This window comes from Salarias fasciatus, chromosome 15 (genome assembly GCF_902148845.1).
Source record: "Salarias fasciatus chromosome 15, fSalaFa1.1, whole genome shotgun sequence".
NCBI classification, from domain to species: domain Eukaryota; kingdom Metazoa; phylum Chordata; class Actinopteri; order Blenniiformes; family Blenniidae; genus Salarias; species Salarias fasciatus.
Window position 1 is genome coordinate 11537244 of NC_043759.1, and position 21760 is coordinate 11559003.

Genomic DNA, 21760 nt, shown 5'->3' on the forward strand with positions numbered 1-21760 from the left:
CCAGAGGAAAGGCAGACGTCAAGATTCGCTCTCGTATCTGTGATTGACAAAGTGTCGGAAGACCGGAGCAGATAGCCGGCCTCAGTCTGATCAGGTTCAGGACGCTGGCTTTACCCGAGCAAAGCCCGTTGCAAAATCCGTTTTTTTTTTTTTTTGTTTTTTTTTCCCAGGTTGGCAGCAGTGAGGCTTCAGGCTCTGAGGGGGTATTTAGAGCCTTCAACATTTGTTTGCAATACTGCCATCAACACGAGGTAGAAGCACAGTAACACTGCAGACAGACGAGGGGACTGAGTCCACCGCGGCTCAGATGGTAGAGCAGGGCATCTCTCAACTGGAAGGAGGCTGCAGGTTTGATTCCCTTCCGTGTCTCACCATGCAACGCTACGAATCTCAGCTTTGTAAGATAGAAGCAGACTCCACTTGGGCAGCAAGCAGCGAGCTGGATAGGCTGGCTATATATAAACCAAAACTGATCTATGGAACACAAATCAGCTCAGAGAACACACACTCGCACAAGTGTTTACTTTCCTTCTTACCTCTGGGGGAAATGCATCGACTTACATTTATTTACTGCAGATTTACTCCAAATCCAACCACAAGGAGTATTTTCCTAACCTTAATCATAATGTAACCCTCAGAATCACCTTTAAATGTGGTTTAACATAGAAATTAATGACTTTCCTTCCAGAGATATATTAAGCATGGATAAGTAGCCATAGTGTGGAGGTGGAAAAAGGTTTAGATCATCATAACAGTGATTAATACATGTCTATACAGACACACACACACACACACACACACACACACATAGACTCTAAACAAGTAGCTTGGCTTAAACAATGTCGAGCATTTTTAATTTACCAGACATAGTTTTCCTATTGCAAGGATTAAAACGCATGCTGTTTGAATCGAGAAGAAATTAGGTTTTCCTCGTCCACTGGGAGCCGTAGCGACGAGCTACATAAACAGTGTTTTCAGAGGGGAGTGGCGGTCCACACTGTCTCCATTGTTTTCAGTGAAAAGGCATCAACAGGCAGGCCTTTGAGATCAGAGGCAGGAGGGTTTTTGTGAGTCCGTACAGCTGCGTGTTATTACCACTGCAGCTCACAATGCCTCCACTTCTTAAACTTGCCCACTGAAGAAACGGAAATCACTTCAGGGAAATATTACGGAAGCCTATTTTACATGAAGCCCACCCTCAATAGCCGTGACACAAACGCCCTTCTCAGGTATAATACGCTGAAGGGCCTCTTTTGAATATCCTCTATAATTTGCGAGGTCTCTGAGGGGCCTTTATATGTTGGCGAGGAATCGTTTTTTTACATAGCTGTAAGCCAGAACATACGATTATCCTTAATACTATCTCAAGTTAAATTACATGAGGACTACAAACACACCGCCCATCATTTCTCGCGCGAAACTGGAGCATTTGCTCCGATTGAGGCAATCTCAGCCTCATGCTTGAGGGGATTTACAGTAGTTTAACTGTAACAAGTCAAATATCTCGTATTAGTACGTCTTCCATAACTTCCCTATTAGCAACATTACCCACATGGCCACACTGGCAGTCTGCGCTTGTTAGCTTCAGCTGACAGAGACGCTAATGTTCTCCAGCTGGAGTTGGTTTAGTTCAGTATGTAGAAATTAGCCTTTAGCGAAGAAGGTAAAAAGCATTAAATAGAGCAGTCGGAGGCAGATCGTGCAACGCTCCGCCCGGGATGGAAGCTCTGAAGCAACAAAACTATGGAAAACTAGGTATTTTTTAATTTATTTCCAAGAATCTCAGCAGTTAACATCTCATCGCACACGCTTCCTGTATGCATACAGCCGAAACGCCACAGCCTTTATCACACGCGTGCATCTCGGCACACACACAAACGCAAGTGGCAGGCAATTCCTCAAGGCCCAGTATCTCGGGAACCTCTCCGTCTTCCCTGCGTGCCTTTTGTTCCAAGCGTCGTACGTGCGTGCACGTGTCCGTGCAGGCGCGGAGGACCTTGCAGACAGAGACGGAGCGTCGGGATTTCAGTAAGGTCGCAGCCAACGACTTGCACAGCCCCGCGGCCATTAAGGCGCTCGCGATTCGTCATCCGCAGCGTCAACCCACACGCCTGCCCCCCTCTCGGAACACACCTGTTATACCGCTGGAGCTGTTACAATGCCTGTCTGTACAAGTGTACACTCGTAAGTAGATGACACGTAGGAAAACAACTATCCATAAAAGAAAAGAAGGAAAAGTGTCGGTTCAAACAAGGCAAGCATGTAAGCGCATTTTAGTAACTCACTCACTGCATAATTGTGTGCATTATCCACAAATACTCACGTCGATACCGCTTTAGCATCGCGTGAAGACAAGCCCACCTATTACATAGGCTTCAGTTTTTAATTGTGGTTGGGGAAGAGAGCGGAGTGCACGACGTGAACATTAAAACACAGACAGCTCCCTGCGGGGCGAGCCTGCAGATGTATGGTAATTGTCAGCGGAGGATATTGCAGGGATAAATCATAGGAAAATGTAAAACGTTAAAATGGAGAGTGAGCAGAGTCTCCTGAGACACGGTGGAAGATTACCTACAAAAACGACGACATGCAAAAAAAAAGCACTATAAAATCAGAACAAAACAAAAAAAAAAAAAAAAACAGAAAAGTGAAATCAGTAAATGCTTCTGTTCTAAAACAACTAACCGGTGAGAGCTTTCTGAATTGCAGAAATGAGCTTCATGGGGAAAAAGGAAAGTAGAATGCAGCACAGCGGGGGATGAAGTAGGAGAAAGAGAGAGAAATACTTCACAATCATTTCGGTGTTGTCGCCCCGTGGAGACCCAGAGGTCACATGAAAGGCGGGGAGGAAAGCAGAACGACAAAATCTTTGTGCTTCACAGCGCTCTGTAAGCCAGTCCCCTTACAAGCACCACAGGGACCGTGCCAACCTGACAGCACAAGTTTGACTCAAAACCGTTTCCGCTTCCACACCTCAACAACAATGTCAAAAGCAAAAAAAAAAAAAAAAAACAAAACAGAAAAATCTCAGCCTCCAACACAACAGCGTATTCAGACGGGCGCCCGAGCCGACTTCAGGCTTATTCTTAGCTCATCAAAAGCAAACGCCGCTCACTCAGTCAAGGAGCGGCGTTTCATCCGGCGGGGTCACCTTGAGAATCGATAAATATACAGCAGGAAACTAAACACAAAACTGCATGCTTCCCATTTGAGTGCTTCGTCTCGACAGCTGGATGCGCGGAAAGCGTCTGTATTTCTGTCCTCTACCGAGTAAACGTCGCATCCCGACAAACCGCCGACACACGCTGGGTGAGCTTAAGGTAACCCAATCTCACTCGACCTCAGGAACGCGTTCGAATTGATCTCACGCGGCTCCGTATCTGTCAGCGTCGTGTATGATTTGCTGGATGACAGTGACGTTTCGGTGGGACGCCAGATTTACAGCACGGAAGATGAAGAGATATTTATGTCGCTGGACAGGCGAGAGCGATCAGCACACGCCATAACGCGCTCCGAGCTGCTCGCAAACAACTTTAACCCCTCCGACGTGGCGTTATTTACAGCGCACAAGACACCATATGGATTATTCGATTTAGTTTTGATAATAGAGGAGCTGCTATTACTGCGTTCGAGGATTTCACCCCGGGGAATTCTCCAAAGTGTCATAACAATGAAAACCTCAGACATACAAATCAAATCAATAGAAGGGATTGTGTTACCCACAGCGGCAGATCCGAGAGTCGGAGGCTGCGCACAATGACACCAAAGAAAACCAACAGACTCCGCCAGCTATTCGCTACGAAAACCAACTGACAGGAAACCTCTGTGGCGGAGGGAGCTGGGCAGCAGACGAAGCCTTTGGTCATGAGAGCACTGTTACATTAGAGAGGCATATTGACCAGCACTAATATGAGTGCAAATCAATACAGCGGGAACACGGTCCTCACAAGTAGCCCCAGCACTGCTGAAAATGCAATTGTGCGAAATAAATCCTGTCATAAATCACAGCACACTGACAGCACTGCGTGTCCCCGATTGTCCCTGTCTGCGGGGTCCGAGAGTGCACAAAGTCTGATTCCAAGAATACAACACACACTACGCTTCGGCCGGACCTCGCGCCTTACATCATAAATCATTAGTATGCTAAAACATGAGTCATATTTTCAGAGCTTTGGCGACTGTCTTGATTCTTATAAAACGGCTCTTGCTAAAAATATCGCAAAAAAAAAAAAAAAGATCTGGGATAAAAGGAACAAAGTGGAGCCATCGCTAGAAGCCAGTAAATTGTCAAGGAGATAACATCTGAAGCACCTGAAATGATGCATGCAAGATCAGCCAAGGTAAATACTAATCCGGTTTCACACTTTTCCATTTTCTGCCCACAGCTCTTATTTAACCAGCAATTCATTAAGACGAGCAGTTGTGTTTTCACCAGATCACCAATTAGAGGGAGAGGATTAAATCCGTCTCCAGACATTATCGCTAGTTATGTAAATGTGGCTCAGACCTGTAAAAACAGCTGGTCAGTTCACTGAGCTCGACGTTCGACGTGCCCCGCTTTCTAATCCCAGAACCATGTTGACTCAGAATGACGACACTATTGCGAATCCTCCTCACTGGGGCCTTTAAATAAGTCTTCAAAAAAGTCTTCAGTTCATTCAAAATGCTGCAGTGAGAGCGCTGACAATAAGTAGGAGAGATCAGAGCTCCTCTTCATCGGTTTGCTGTAAAATCTGATGTACAATTTTAAATAGTTATTTTAACATATAAAGCTGGGAGAGCTTCACTGCTCTGAGCTTCTCTCTGTCTCTCTACCTTCCTGCAGGATCTCTAACAGCGGAGCTAAAAGTCTGATTTGTGCATCCTGCCCCCATCGCGTCTGCACCAAGAGGATTAACTTGCTGCCTGATGAAAACTTGTTTATTTGTTGATCTCTGTCTCTGTCCCATCGTTGACCGGTACAGCATACAGAGCGCGCTCATGTGGGAGTCTCTGTCTGTCAAAAAACAAATGAAATTGTTAAGAAGAAGAAAGTCTCCATTAACAACTAAAAAACGGACGTAATGCGCCCTCCAAAAATGAGATGATCAAGCCGCATCTGAACTTTAACAGTTACGATCCAGATCGAAACACCTGAAAGCAGACCAACCATCACCAGTAGAAATGCCCTTTCAGCGGATGTGTACAAATACAGGTCCATTTCTTCTCTCCAGCCCACATGACACTGTGTATTTACAATGAGCCACTCAAGCGTTGCCTGCCGTCTGCTGGGAATAATTAGCGCACAGGTTGGTGACCTCTTAGGCACTACTGCTCTGTATGGAACCAGCATGTGTGCGACATGTTAGCGCGGTTTTAAGAGAGATGATCAAGGTGAAAAAAAAATAAATAAATAAATAAATAAAACGTTCATGTTCTTCCAGCAGCAATTTAGTATTCCTCCAACAGCAGTGCTCTGTGCTTCTCCATATTTTTTTTTTTTTTTTTGTCCTTTAATAAAATTGTTATCCAGTGAAGAGAAATATTGTGTGGCTTCCTGAATTATGATGAGTCACTGGAAGGAGAGAGGCTGGCTGTATGTGTCCACGCATGAGTGAGTTTTTGTGCATGCAGACTTTTCCATTAGGTAAATGGACGAACAAAACTAATGCTCAAAGACATATGTCTCACTTGAACATGCAGACACACACAAACACACACCAACACACACACACACGCATGCATAACAATTATTCTTGACCAGGCCGGAGTCAACAGAGGTAAAGGATGGGAGGCAGGACGAGTAAAAGCTGAAGTTAAATGTACACTAAATTATTGAGGAGCAGCAACATGACAGCACAACTTTAATCACCCTAAACCCGGATCCCATTTGGCGCCTGTCAGGGTTAAAGGACTTAAGCAGAACACGCCGTCAGGATATTGGACTGAGAGAGGCAGCGACTGTATTGTTCTGGTACTGATGCAGCAAAATTTGTTTTCCATTTCGAAGAAGCGATGGAACAGAGGGCGCTGAGTGCTTCTGGAGGGAATGAAAGACGAGACCCGGTACACGAGGGGTCTTTGATTAAGAGTGCCTCGCTGCAGTTTACAGGCACAAACACACGTTCTTTGTTCCAGTAATGGTGTAAAGTTGACGAGCACTGAGCTGATTTAAAGACACGCGCAGGAAGCTGAATTGAGAATTCCACCATTTTTTTGACAGTGCATCTCGCAGACAGCATTTGCAGCTTCTCTCTCTTCATTCTCATCCCAAATCCTTGTTTCGCTCGTGTGAAAAGTAAAACGAGGTCAGCCGGGATGAGATACTAATCCCTCTTCATTTTGTGTTTTATCGCTCCTCTTTTACAATCGCTGATCCCCCCATATGCGACCACATGCTTACCCGCTAACCACTCCGATAGGAGCGACGCACTAATGATTCCCTCTGAAGTACAGAACAGTGTAAAAACAAAGGCTGTCAATGATAACGCGCGCTCCAGTCACTCATGCTGCTACGTAGCTTCACAACGGCAACAGCACTTCAAAGCCTTTGATGAGAGCGTCGCCGGCTGAACACAGAGACGAGCATGAAAACCTGGATCCGACCAGCACCAGAAAGTTCCACCGACTATCCATGCATCTGTACAGGCACGGCAAACCGCTTCATACAGCCTAAATACTTTATTCTTAATTCTTAATAACAACAATCATGCTCCAAAGCATCTACAAAAAAAAAAAATTCTATGTCAAATTCAATTGCATTTAAATATATTAATATTCCAACCAAACTTTATGTGTAAAGAGGAAAAAAAATCTCTCCAGAGATTACAACGGGCGAACTCGACACTATCTCCCCTCCGTACCAATGGGATTTCAGCATGTAGCGCCGGAAAAATATTCCTGCTTTAACTTGTGAAAAGAGGCTCTCATTCAGTATTCCGGGATGCTTTTCTCTGACTGTGGCCAAAGCCTGAAAAAGCAGCACACAGCAATGGAGTGAATCAGATGGAAGATTAATGACAAAGATACGCCTTTGTCAGTGTGGGCTGCAGCCACGAGCGGCACAGGGCGACGCTGGAGCAGCGGGAAAGCGTGCATGTGTGTTGCCTCTGAAAGCAGCGCGCCAGCCTCTGCTCATACATGCAAACGTTTGCCCTTTTGTGTCTCAGTTATAACATTTGTGCAAACGTCCATTTACATTTAAAGAACTCACACAAACACATGCCACACCCCCCCGCCTTAAACAATACTGTATGTCTTTGTGTACCCTCGTTTGGGACGCGCGAGTCCGACGATATTCTGCGTCTGTCGATGAGCTTCTCTGGTCGAGCATGAACTGACAATTTGATCTATTGATCCGCGTCCTGCTGGCTCACGGGGAGTCTCTTGAGTTATGGCGCTGCCATTTCTGCTGGCCACCACCAGTAGACACATTTCTCCAGAGAGGTGAGCTGCCATATTGTTACACACGCAGCTGCAGACCACCCAGAAAACACACACACACACACACACACACTGGATCTTTCTTGTGTAGACAAAATCTACAGCTATCACTTCACTGAACGCTGCACCGGGCTCTGTAAACGGTCTGATTTGGGATCGACACTCGATCAAGGGCAAAGTATGAACGCCTGTCAATGCATGTGATGGTTTTCTGTTGTAGCTTTGTTAATCCGGTCAGGCTGATCTAATCATGCCTGTCCAATCTTGCAATACCGCTACAGACCACAGGACGGTGTGGTGAGTCACTGCAGGTTCCAAATAATGGCTGAATCTTTTTGGCAACTAAAAACTAACAAAACACAAATCACACACTCTCATACCTCAGACAATCGCGATTAATGGTGGATATTTCGCCTAACATTTCTGTTTTCGGACTGGGAGAGGACACCAGAGCAGCGTACGCAAAGGGAAAATGTGCAAACCAGAATTATCTCTTTTGGTGGTGTCTCCAAAAAGACTCCAAAAGAAGGTGAAAAGTACTTCTGCTCAAGAGAGTCTTCTCAGACAAACAACAAAGGTCATGTGGCTCAAAAAGATTGGGTAGTTTTGTAGACTTCTCAGGGTTCTAAATTGATAAAAGCGCCGCCTCGTCACTTAAAACAAAAGTGCCTTTTTTTAAAAATCAGCACTTTAAAAAAAAAACAGCACTCCTGCTCATTTTGAAACAGGCAGCTAATCCAGAGAGGGGCTAACGTGGGGCGACTGCTTACACAGCAAAACCTGTTTTCTAAATGCTCACAACTTCTTTGGGCTGTTTCGATATCGCACAGAAAACAACTGGGCGTGCGTGCGTGCGTGCGCGCACGTGCGCGCGTGCTCTTGGGCATATCTGTCTCAGTGCATTACCACACACAGATCAATAAGGATTCTATTCTTGGCCATTCGATCGTGAAAAAAAGGGATAGCCTGTTTCTCTCACTCTTTCCTCTCCGCTCCGTCTCTTTCTGCTCTCCTCATCTATCGGCCCGTCCTCTCCAGCCGGCCTCTTGATCTATTCCCCTCTTTGCCTCCTCTAGACGACACGCCAAATGACCACTGTCGTCCTCCCGGCTGGACGGTGAAGGCCGCGGCGGGTATCAAACCGAACGCCGTTTTTTGGGGAATCACAGGAGTTACGGGCTGTACGGCCGGCGGGACCAGACATCTCTGAGGATACACATCCCATGTAAATACTCACTCTCACACACTTCCTGTTTCTGCTGTAATATTCGGTCGTCTGCCTCGCTGCCAGGCCGAGGCCCTTGATCTGCCACTTTCTCCAACCCTCCACGGGACGGGGTGGCAGCCAAACGCCCTGGCAGGCCGAGCGGGCAAAACCATCATAAGCACACATTAACATGCGCAAACACTGATACACACAAAAAGCCACTAACTGCTGCAGAGACGCCCTCCGGCACAAGGATGTGAATCAGAGCAGGGGTCTCACGACGCGCGTCCGAACGCAAAACCTGAACGACCAACAGAAACAGTTCAGACACAATAGACTGAAAAACTTTGGTTCTCTCCACTTCAACAGAAGCATGATAGCCTTGTTGCCATCAGATAAAGAGAAAGAGCTGACAAAAAAAAAAAAAAGCAAAACGCCAGGGGGAGGAGGGCCGACACCCGAAAGCTGATAGATGACTCCCAACTCACCTTCCCCTGACTCTGATAAGACTCAATCTGATGCTCATCATTCAAACAAAGGAGAGATTCTTCCACCGATTCAGTTTCAAAGTGACCGGCTTCAAGCAGGAAACGCACTCAGGATCATCCGAGCACATTTTGATCTCTGAGCGGACTGGTAACACCTCCTGTTCTTGTTCTGCATCTACACAGTTTGGAAATCTTGAGGGAATACACCTGGCTGCATTTAAAGAGAAAACGGAATCATACTTATGGTAAACACACGGATGATTCCGGCCTGGCCAGCGTCCACGCCGCAGACAGAGGGTTATTAATTTAATTTTTTTCTTTTTAAGCGCAGGTGAACGGGACTGAGTCACAACCGTAGCCGCCAGCAGGTGGGAAAACGAGGGACGGCCAGGCGGGCGGCTCTCCATCACGCCGTAATGAGCTGGCAAAGGTTGTCGGACAGGCAGGAGAACACATGGAGGACCTGTAAAAACAGCCTCGCGCAGGAAAGCACGCGGGCGTTCGCCGAAGCTCTACGACTCCCTGCGGCGCCATTTCATCACAAGCTGTTGTCCCCCGTTTGTGTAAATGTTCTCATATTACAAGAAAGCCGACATGAGCTGCCGCTCCTGCTGAACTGCGGCATACCTGAACGCGGGGCTTAATGCGAACCCCTGAACGCCGTGCGCCGTCTGAGTGCATCGGACGACGAACGTTCTGCTTATCATCTCATGTGATATACGACGCGGATCTTGTACATTCATGCAAAGGCAGATAAAAGCTGATATTCACAAGCACACGCAGAATCCCAGAGGAGGAGTCGGCCCACGTTATCAAAAAGCTCCACAGCGCGGTGGAAACGCACTGAAACCAAACCAGCGTCAGCACTTAACCATAGGGACACAGACATCTGTTCACTTACCTGCCGCCGCCTCCTGGGGATGCGGTTACCCCCAAGGAGCCGCCACAGGCCGCGGCAGCCAGAGACAGCTCAACTGTGACTAAAAGGATACAATCTGAGCGCTCCGCTCTGCGTGCCGACGGCCAGGATCTTCTGCACGGGGTCAAAAGCCATGGACGACGGCTGATAGGGGAAGCCATGGCGGACGGTCTGGTGCGACGTACAGAGAGAAGAGAAAACATGTTAGGGACAAGTCAGGCTGCTGTTTCTGTCACAGGATGTCACACACCTGAATATGGTCAACAAATGGATATTGGAACTGTTATGAAACAGTGAAAGAAAGCCTGAAATAGTGCAGACGAGAGAGAGAGGAAAAAGAGGAACTAATGTTCCTTCTATGCATGGGTGCCCTGCGCTTCACGATAGGCTGATATTTGGCCTCGCTTTTTAGGATCCTTTTATAATCACGAGCCTATTTTGAGATTCCTTTTCTCTCATTTCCATCTTTTTATGCCGTCGTCTTCTTTTCTCTCACTGCCTCCCACATGAAGTCGTGATTACACTGAAGTCTGGAAATAAAACACATCAATGAGCAGCGCCGGGTTATGATTCGTCGCCGGGCCTTCCATAGAGAGTGTGTGTGTGTGTGTGTGTGTGTGTTACAGTCACCCCATGAGCGCAAGGAGGAGCGATCCGCCTTCGCGAGCTGTACATCTGTGCGACTGTAGTTTTATGGCATCAGTCGTTCAGTCAGTCAGCGGCGGCCGTTGGATTTGTTTGCTTAGTGACAGAAGGCTAACGCACGTTACATAAGAAGCACTCAGTGCAGCAGAGACACCTGCCTTCATCGCAGAGAAACATCACGGCGGATTTCTGTCCCAACAAACGGAGCAAGACGGAGGCTCGAGTCTCTCTCAAAGACATTTTGTGTCTTGCTGTTGATTGACATATTCAGGATGTTGTGGTTCAGCTTTGTAACTTGTTCACAATCAGGTGTGTGTTGACCTAAATCTGTTACTTTCACTGCGATCAGGACGGAAAATGCTCTTGGTGTTTGTTAGTTTAGACAAGAACAACAGTTGTACGCCTGCAAAATACTGTATCAAAGACGAACAACAACAATACGTAAAGGCTGTGTTTTCAGTTCTGTGCTGAGTCGATCATTATTTGAATATGCGTCTGTGTGGTGGAGAGTTTGAAACCTTCATTGTTTGACAGCGCTATTTATAACGCTACAGTTAAAACATTCAAATGGAATCCACAACCCTTGACTTGTACCAGCCATGCAAATATGTGGGGAAATCAATAGCAAGCACACGGCGGGGGGTATTAAAAGGCCTCGCCAACCCATTAGAGCACAACTGGAGAAAATCATGACGGAACATTACAGTGTGGGCCAAGATGCAGCGTGCACAGCATGTAAAATGCATGAGTGTTTAATTATCCCATTCATTGTTGTGACCCATACAGGAAAAGGGAGGGCAACTCTTTAAAAAAAAAAGGAAAAAAATAGGCCCCCACTGACTTCACACACCATCAGTTCCCACTGGACCAATGAGGTGGGGATGAAGTGGGGTGTGTGAGATAGATAGATAGATAGATAGATAGATAGATAGGCAAAGATGTGGGAAGAAAGAGAGAAAGGGATGGATACATAAGAAAGGGAGGGAGGAGAGGACACACACATACACACACACACATATACACACACACAATCGTTTTGCTAATCCAAACCCAGAAGATTATGCAAGAAGGGATCAGTTCAGCCCAACCCCTTGATATGACAGTTCATGCCATGCGCACAGATAGCAAACTCATGTGTTCCATTACATTAAAGCGTTTGATTCTATATAATTGGACGGTTTGAGCATCGTGCCAGGCAAATCCACCACGAAAAGACGCAAGCAGATAGGAACTTAACAAGGTCCATTGTCCCATCGCCAGAGCGCACTCTATGCGCATTAGAGGGATGTATGTTACAGTAAGTTCCAAGCATTGGAATACAACACAGTCTGAACAAAGGCAGGTTTGATTATTGTATTTTTAAAGCATTCTGGGAACATGATTGATGAATGTTTAACCAACACGCTGAGGCAGATTTTTTTTATTTTTAAAGAAATGTGTGGCGCCTCAGTGTCCTGAGATGGGATGAGTGCTACAATTAAAAAAAAAAAAAAAAAGGAATCAGTGTTGCCCACCTTGCAGAGCTGGAAATGGTCGGACTGGAGGGTCTCCTGGATCAGATGGTTCTCTTGTGGCCCCACTTGGACAGACGGTGTGGAGGAGGATGCCTCTTTCAGACCGTCCAGCACCTTCCTGATGTTGAACTTCTTCATTTTCACACTGCGGAGCGCACGACTGAAATCACCCGCAAGAGATAAAGGTGGTCGCCACTTTTCTCTCTCTCTCTCTCTCTCAATTCCTGACTTGCCCTGTGGATCTCACATTTTAGTGCTTTATTTCTTCAACGCAGTCGTCTCCATGCTGCAAGCCGCTGGCGCGCGTCGCACGAGTCGCCGCTTCTTTGACGCGCAGAAAAAAAAAAAAAAAAAAAAAAAAAACGTCGGAAGACGCGCCGCGCCGCCGGGATGCGAATGCGTCGGTGCAATAAATTCGCTCGCTCGGAGATCCGCGCTGCTCTGCCCCACTGCGTCTCTGTGTGGCTCCGCGCTCCCTCTCGGCGTCCCTCCCCTCCCCTCTCGGCCGTGCGCGCCGCTCAGCCAAGGCGGAAACGCAGCGCAGCGGCGGTGATGCTGCTGCTGCTGCTGCTGCTGACGCTGCTGCGCATGTCTGACAGAACGCAGGCTTCAACGCAAAATCCCGCCACCTTGCCAGCCAGCCCACTCTCTCCCTCTCGCTCTCCCTCTCGGTCCTGTCGTTTCATCTGCCTCCAGCGACAACGCCCCCTCCCTCCCTCCCTCCATCCTCCCTCCTCCATCCTCCCTCCTCTCTCACGCACGCATAGTAAAGCTTTGCTCCACTGCACCTGGCGATGCTGGTTGCTGTTGGGATGCTGCAGCGTTTTTTTTTTGTTTTTTTTTTGGAGTGTCTGCGTGGAGACAGACAAGCAAACAGACACGCTCTGCCCCATTCTTTCCACTGTGAACCCTCTCTCTATCCACTGCGCCTCTGCGTGCGCGTGTTTTCCTGTCGGCGAGATTCGCCATATTCAGGGCCACGTCCAGTGATGGCAGTGGAGACTATAGGGGCATAAAACCTCCCCGTTTTCTTTACACTGGGTGGATTTGAGCAAAATTTAATCTGCAGGGATTAGAGGGATCACTTTGCCCATTTCAAGCACGTCTCTTAAGGCTCTTTTGTGCCATTTGTGACAAAAGAAAGGTGTGGAGGGATTGTGGGGATTGACGTTTTTTTCCCCAACATGTCCTATTCTGTGTAACGTTCAAGAAGAAGCCACGAATAAAAGGAATGAGTGAAATTTACCACTGATCTGTATTTCACTAAAATTCAGCTATAGCTGGAGATCCAACACTTGCCTGTTTTATAAAAATAATCGCTTTACTAATCATAGTAAACACAGGCTTCCTATAGTTGCATTACATTTGGCCAAGGCCAGTTCATGTGATTAGATTCAGTTTGTTTTGAGAGACAGCACTAATAGAGAAGCAGGAATCACAACATTTTTGCTTGAAGTACCTTTAATAGATATGTAGGAAATGGATTTGCCTCCCAAAGCAGCATCCTGATCACATCACTGTTCAAAAAAGAATTTTTTTTTTCACATTCTTTTAAAATCTACAAAACACCAGTTTGCATGGAAGCAGAACAGTTAACCAAACAGCTGATCAATATCTGCCTTTCTGCATGGATGATGATGGTTGTGACATCAGACAAGTTAGGTATAAAGACAATTTTTGTGTGTGTGTGAGTGAGTGTGTGTGTTTCTCCATCCTGATAGTGGCTGCCCCACAGCGCCAAGTGACTCTTCTCACAGTGAAGAGCTATGAGGAGGAAGGAGTTTGAGAAAGTCCAGCCAGCGTGTCTGCCAAACAGATGACATATTGTACACTCACCCTGGCAGGATTAACACATCACACTTTCTTTTTTTTCTTTTTTTTTTTGTCTTTTCTCAGACTGCTTGGCCACTGGCAGGCGGTGAAGCGGAGGTTCAGCAGAAATACTAAACAGCAATGAGTTAGTGGGACAAATAATATCAGGGTTTTCACAAAAGTTGCGTTCAATTGAATTTATGGCAACACGTTTCCAGTGAACTAATTAAGAACTTCTTTGCTGTACATGTTTACCTTGTTTTCTTCCGTTCGTTGTTTGCCGACCATGATCCCGGTGACCCATGTTGCCTCAAGCTCCAACACACCTGATTTAATGAATGGGTTCTTATCAGGAAGCTGCAGAACTTGTTAGTGATTCATTCCTCTGAATCAGGTGTGCTGGAGCATCTTAAGCACGCAGTGTTTGGGTCTCGGAGGGACGAGACCGCCTAGAAAATGCTGATGGAGTCAATATATCGGGCATGACGGAGTTGCTGAACTCAGTGTGTTACCTTATGTATGAGCAGTTTTCCTCTCGGGGGCGGAATCTGCACACGAGCAGACTATATGCAAATGATAACAAAATGTCAATACGGCTGGAATTTTCTTTTTTTTTTTAACCTAATCAAGACACCTTGCTTTAGTAAACAAAAACAAACCTCAAAGCTATTTTCTTTTAAAGCGTTTTGTGTTTCTAATGAACATCACACCAGAGTTCCTCACTTTTTCTAACACGTGTATATATGTAAGGTCAGAGGTCAACAGGTGGCCGCTGGCAGCAAGGGCCGGGAAGGCGCCGGCAGAAGTAATGACTGTGTTTGTTTGTGCTCCTGACGCCGGTGCCGTCTTCGACTGGAGAAAGTCCTAAAATGGCCATTACACGGTCAATTCCAACGTCACGCGGTTAAAATAAAAGGCGATGCCTGTTTGTTTTCATGTGGGCGGCTCTTTGTGAGGGGCGCGAGTTGATGAAATGCATCAAGGAAACGAAGACGCTGTTGAATAAAAGGGCAAAAATAGATACGAAGAGGAGCAGGGGGGCAAATTATTAATTCAGTAACTGTACCAGGGTGGCATGAGAACAATTGTTACCGTGCTGATTTGCATAATGAACTGAAATTGACCCATATACACCTTCCAACCCCAACTGATATCACCTGATCTGGAATATTTTATACAGGCACACAAAGAGACCCTCATTAGCCAGGCCTTGCATGTGCGTGAGTGAGTGCTGTGGGAGGGGAGATCTTTTGGCCACACTGACATCAGTGATTTAATTTAGCACTATTGTGCGGCGGCCGGGCCATTCATCCGGCCGCATCGCGTGTGTCTGTATTCCTACCGTGTTTGTGCGCTTTGATAAGGCGTTGAACACAGAAAGCACTGCCGTTAGTGCTTCTTGCTGTTTGTTTGTTTTTTTTGTAGGAATCAAAATCTAAAAAGAGAAAGACCAACAAAGAAATGATGGAAGGAGGCATTTTCAGTTGTAAGCATGAATCATATCTATCAGTTTTAGATGCATTATATGTATAATATCAACACAGGATGATGTATATTTTCAGTTTTTTAATATTTAAGCGCAAGTATAGAACACAAATGTGATTCTTTGCTAGATTTATTTGAACATTCCTCCTGGAATTTCAGACACACCACTTGTACATAAGTTTTCTATATGAGAAGGAGTACAGTACAGACACTGGTGAAGCCGCAATATTACACAAGAAAACAACGTTAAAGTGTCGAACTGTAAAAGTCTCTGAGGTTATTAAATGGAAAGTTATCCTAATAAGCTGAAACAGTCATAACTAACATTGTTGTTTTCATTTAGAATCTACTTTGCTAACAATGAACTCAGACCCAAAACTGTATTTTATTTAAAGCTTTACACACTGATTTCTCTTGATTGTATACTAAGAAATTAGAAGAAAAAATAAGCCATGTTGGGGAAAAAGCATAGCCTCAACCCCCAATGAGCTCTGGACCCTTCTGCTTTTCTAGTTGTGTTTTTTTTTTTTTTTTTTACTTCCATTTTGTCGTTTTACTGTGAGGCATAAAATCAGACTGATTTAACGGATCATAAAATCTAATGGATACACACATCATTGTTTCATGTTCTCTCTGTTGTTGGTAAAAGCTTCAGTAATAATTTGAAGATGAAATCCTTAATGATATCCACATTTCAGCTCAAGCACTGGGATGGAAACGGGCAAAGGTAAAAAGCTCAGTATCAAAGATCTAATGAGGAACTTGCACTTCGGACAATCTGCAGCCTGGAAAACGTCCCTTCATTGGTGCACGACTCAAAAAGTTGCTCTAACGTTGTTGCATAGGAGATCTCAGCGTTTTCTCATCATTTCACACCCTGCAGCTCCTCCATGGTGTTTTATCATTCAGCACAACGTGCAATCTGTGTAGATGAACACAGAGCTAATCCAGTGTTAATCCCAGGTCAGAGGTGAATGAGGATCAGCCAGAAACATCAACGACCCGACAAATATAACATGCTGCATCAAGCGGAGCCGTACCAGCGTGTCGCATACACCAGATCAGCAGAAAAATCTGGAAATCCTGTGAGGAGAGTCGTCTTTTTGGAAGACTCGCTGGCGAAGCAGGTGGTGCTGCGTGTTGTTGGAGAGCTGCAGAGCTTGTTACGTGAGCAGTGACACATCAAGAGTTTCCGTCTTACTGGATTTCTGTGCTTCTTCTGACACGGTTGACCACAGCCTACTGCTTGGCAGGCTTGAAAAAGTGTTAGGGATTTCTAGCACGGCGCTAAATTGGTTTAAATCTTGACTTGCGAGATAGGAGGTATTCTGCATCAACAGGTCGTCCTGAATCTGAGCCGATGACAATCACTTGTTTAGAGCACATTACACCTGTGCTTCAATTTCTGAAACATGCGGAAGCCTTGAGGAAGACGTTTACTGTTTTAAAGAAAGAGTCAGAAGCAAACGAGGTGAAGCAGCTTCTCATCTGCGGAACAAACTAGCTGAACACCTGGAGACCGCTGACACACTCACTTCTTTAAATCAGACCTTAAAGCACTATATGATCAGGCTTTTCAATTAATAATAGATTTTACTTATTTTATCACCTTTCTCTTAATGAATCTTTTACTTAATGTTGCCTTTTTAATCATCTTTTATTTTAAAACAATGTGACTTGTGTCTGATTGGTGCTATAGGAATAAACTTGCCTAGTGAATAGATCTGCCTACACATTCAAATTTGCATACATTACACAGATGTTTGTATAAAGATGATGAATATGCATGCACACACCCCATCTACATATATCCATACGTATCTCATGATCCTAATCCCACAGTACAGAATTCAATGTTCTCTAATTATTTAAAATCCAAGTGGAATTGTACCATGATTTGATTATTTCAGCAAATCCAAACTTAAATGCAGGAGACAGGCAGTGCTTGTATGTGTGTATGAATACAGAAAGGCTCTAGTGGATTTTAGCTCTGTAAAAGTCTTACACATGGCCTAACAGGGATGAAACTTGCCACATGAATACATTCAAGACTCCTTCCTGTGAGTCCTGCCTGAACCCTGCACCAACAATGCCCCTGAGCTGTCTGGAGAAAATGAAAAAAAGAAAAAAGAAAAACCCTGCAGGGACGCAGGGGACAACGTCAGGTCGCGGCGAGTCTGCCTGTCATGCAGAAGGACTGGAGGGACGCGACCCCCTGCCCTCACTGACAGCTGTAGTTAATCAAGCGAATCATAGCACACCTGAGTTTAACGCTCGTGACCCCCGAGCCGCCCTGCAGCACTCGCCCCGCTCGTGTGAGAATACCCAATGCAGGAAAAAGCGTATAAAAGATGGGAAAGAGGGAAATGACGGTCATGCGACTGCTGGTCACATCAGCATGCAAAGCAGCCACAGACCAAATCCTCACTGCTCTCTGAGGGATACATACATCGCGCACACGGCCACACCACATCCGGAGGGATCGAAGCTAATGAGCCGGTGCCCTTGAGGAAACACTTGATCGACTCTGCTTGGATGAGGAGGATGTTTTCAATGTCAAACAACGTCGCTCAAGCAAACACACATGTAGCTCAGTTGCACACAAAAAAGGCACATCTGTGTGTATAAGTCCCTCCGTACAGACCCCACTGCCCAGCATCCACAGCTCTGATGGCTCCTCATAAATATTGATGAGGGGATAAAAAAGATGAAGAGATGGGGGGGTGGAGAAATGGAGGAATTGAAAACGCCATAAAGCCTTCATCACGGCTACAATGCTCCAAATCAAAATGCTTGAGAAGATTTGTCCCCCCGGTTTTATTTGCTCTACAAGGTCATTTTCTCAAAAAGCCAGAAACATGTGAAACGGCATGTGTGTGTGTGTGTGTGTGTGTGTGTGTGTGTGTGTGTGTGTGTGTGCATGCGTGTGAGCGTGCGTGTGTGTGTGTAATCACAGACATGTTTCTGCAAACAGCTCCGGGCTTGGATGTAACACGTCAGCTTGTCTCCACTCAGGGCAGCACAGCTGGTATCAATTCCAATAATCAGGCACTGTGATAAGCTGACCATCAACACACACACAAACACACACAGCAGAGCAGATGGGTACCACGAAGGAAAGAAAAAAAAAAAAAAAGAAGAAGAAGAAGGGCACTGGTGGTGTTACCATTGCAGTGAAACAGGAGGGATTCTTAGAAAGAGGCAGTGTGTTGGCACAGCCACAAGATTACGTTTATGTGAAGCAATCGTGTCGAAATTGAAGCGATGCGAGAGGTGAGCGGCACTTTGCCCTCAGTTCAGGGTCACTCAGAGAGTAGAGGACGCCATTGCAGTCGGTCCCAGCTCTGCTCCAACACAATCAACAGAACACCGTCTACATTTTACTTGAACTAGGCTGGACAGAGACCTGGAAACACACAGTTCACACACATGTACCTTCTCTCTCACACTAATGAGTATGAATATGGCGATAATGAAGCATCGACAGTCCGTATGAGTGCTCATGACGGCGAAAGGTCCTCGACCCTGTTATCTGAAAAGAGTCTAAATCAATGCTCGGCACAAGGGGAGTTATCAGTGACTCCTGTACAGCCACCCTCTGTTGGTTTCAGCTTGAATCAATTCACACTTTATCAAATCGGCACTTCATCATCAGGTGGCTGCGTCAATGGAACGATACCAGGCCGTGCATTTAGTGTCTCCTTCATCTATAGAATAAACGTGAAAGTCTGTCAGGAAGAAATCAACACCTCGAATGTCAACATGAATAAGAAATGGACAGTGAAACAACAGGATGCAGAAAAGTCTAAGTCACAGGAACCAAAAGGAAAGGATGTTACATTTCATGCAGTGTGATGGTGAGCTGCCTTATCAAGGATTCCCCTCACTGTGTGTCCTCCCATGGAAAAATAAGCTGCACGACTCTCCCCCGTGATTTGCAAAGGCTATTACACAATCCAATAAAGTTGAATGAAACTTAAACTCCTGTTTTATTGGCAACCTGACACCTCCCAGTTTTGCTGTGTAAGCTGAGTCTGTGTTTGCTGAATTAATGCGATCATCTCCAACACCGAGCAGTTAGGTAGAAATCCAAGCAGTTGCTGCAATGCTGCCTAAGGAAGTGTTTTGTCTTATACTTCAAACTATGACACCTAAAGATGCAGTAGGCTGCAATAAACAAAAATGTGCCTTCTCACTGTGCACAAGTGCAATAAATGAGTTGATCTGTGCACACAAAGAATCACAGCTGAAGGCAGTTTAGCCGCAGATATTTTGAAATAAACACTTTGGACAGATTGTGATGCAGCAGGAAGTTAGCTCAGCTGCACACTGACAGTCAGACGGACTTTCCTATAACAGCTATTGACACGAGCGCTTTTGAAAACACACGACAACCAGAAGAGGTTTGTGTAACTGTCAGCAAATGTAGCTGAATAAAAAACATCACAGAAGGCATTAAAGTAAAACTTCTGCAACTCACTCACTCACTGCACTGAGTAAACTCCACTTCTTTAATTTTTTTTTTTAATTTTTTTTTTATGTAAGTAGTGTGTCTGTCATGCTAATGCTATTTTCGCTAGCAATATGGTAGCTTACTTTGACTGCTGCATTAAAATGGACATTGCTGCCATCTGTTGTTCACTTCTAGGTGTCTGTTGTGTTAATGCAGTTATTTCTACAACTTGCAGTGCCATTAAACAGAACCGCTTTGGCGGGCTGGTTTTGGTCCACGGGCCAGATTTTGACCCACTTACCTTCGTTCCACCTCAGAGTCACTGACTGGTGAATAGTGCTGCCACAGCTGTATGTACACAGCAGTGAAGCACAAGCAGCACTTTCTTCTTCTGACTTTCTTATGTCAATTTGTTTGTTTTTCATGTTGCTCACTGTCTCTGTCCTTTCCTCTCATTCTGACCCCCTGACCCCAAACAGAAGAGCAGAAAATCACCTGTAAAGAGTTTATTCCCTAGAGTTTTTTCCTTTCCATCATCACCTCGGTTTTTCTCTGTAAAGGTGCCTCACCTTATTGACGCTGTATGAATGAAATTAAAATGAACATCAGACTCTGCCTTCAGCAGCCTCGTTTGAACATTGACTGGATTTGATCCTGAGATATGAATGTATTCATCTCTGAAACCTTTGACCTGATAAATCAATAAGGTTATTGCACACAATTCTAAGATAATCTGTGAAAGCTACAGTAAATATTCTAACAGAATTTCTATCTGCAGGACTCCTGTGTTCTGATTGTGACAGGTGCTGTTTTTCTTCGGCGATGTTGACTTTCTGTTTAGCTCTTCATTTCCTCTACACCTACAAATCGGAGGTGTTGCTTTTATTTATTTATTTATTTATTTATTTGGGTGAGCGCCTACAGACACATCCTTTGATTTTCACATCTCTCCTGGACTCCAGTGAGCTGTGAGGCGCTGGATGGAGAGAGAGAGAGAGAGAGAGAGAGAGAGGGAGGGAGAGAGAGAGAGAGAGAAACCAAAGCTGCAGCAAGGTGAGGCAGGAGAACAGTGGAGTAAGAGGCTGTGACCAGGTCAGCATTTATATATCTGCACTCCTCGCTTCCCCGTCCTCCCTCCAGCGATCCCCCTAGCTCCTGAATGTGTGTTTGTGTGTGTACATTAGAGGGAACTACAGGGATCTTAGATTACTGCAGTAAAGCCTTGTGAGCCCTCACCTCTCCTCTTCACCGCCATCGTTCTGTCAACATAAAGGCTTGGCCTTTCGCTCCTTCTGGTCTAAGCCGAGTCTTAGCCGTGGCAGCGCCCGGCCTCTCTTTCCAAAACCACGCTCTTCTGTCTTTTATTAGTTACAGGCTGTGAGGATGGACCTCTGGAGACATTCAGTCTCAGAAAGAAAAGAGCAACAACAACAACAGGGCAATGCTGCGGCGTGCTGAGTCGATCAGCCATCGGACCCGCTGCACCCTGCTTGTCAGCAGAAAGTCACTGTGGGATTATTTATGTATAGGAAACATGTGCACAGAAGAGGAGGGTTACCAGAAAGCCAAAAGTAGCAAACTGTGCAGTTGAAGTCTTTAAGGATACTGCAGGCGATATAGCTGAAAAGCTTTTTAAAATCCTGGCTTGATAAATAAAAACATAGTTAGCATAAGTTAAAAAAAAAAGAGCACTAAAAAGTGGCTTAATGGCCTTTCATGAGTTTGAAGGTAATGTTTTTTGTTGAAGGCACAGAGTGCATTCTATTTTGGTTTTACGCAATGACGAAGCATAGACAGAAGCTACATTCCTTTATA

The 21760-nt window shown here is 45.5% G+C and overlaps 1 protein-coding gene across 1 annotated transcript in view; it reads right to left on the reverse strand.

The window, feature by feature from the left end:
- stxbp5a (syntaxin binding protein 5a (tomosyn)) overlaps positions 1-12529 on the reverse strand; it is a 74455-nt gene extending 61926 nt beyond the window's left edge. Inside the window, exons 1-2 of the mRNA XM_030110935.1 lie at positions 12196-12529; positions 10110-10207 (exon numbers count right to left, since the gene is read on the reverse strand). Of these exons, the coding sequence (XP_029966795.1) occupies positions 10110-10207; positions 12196-12333 (236 nt within the window). The 5' untranslated portion in view covers positions 12334-12529. The remainder of the gene's footprint in view (positions 1-10109; positions 10208-12195) is intronic.
- Between the last annotated feature and the right edge of the window lie 9231 nt (positions 12530-21760).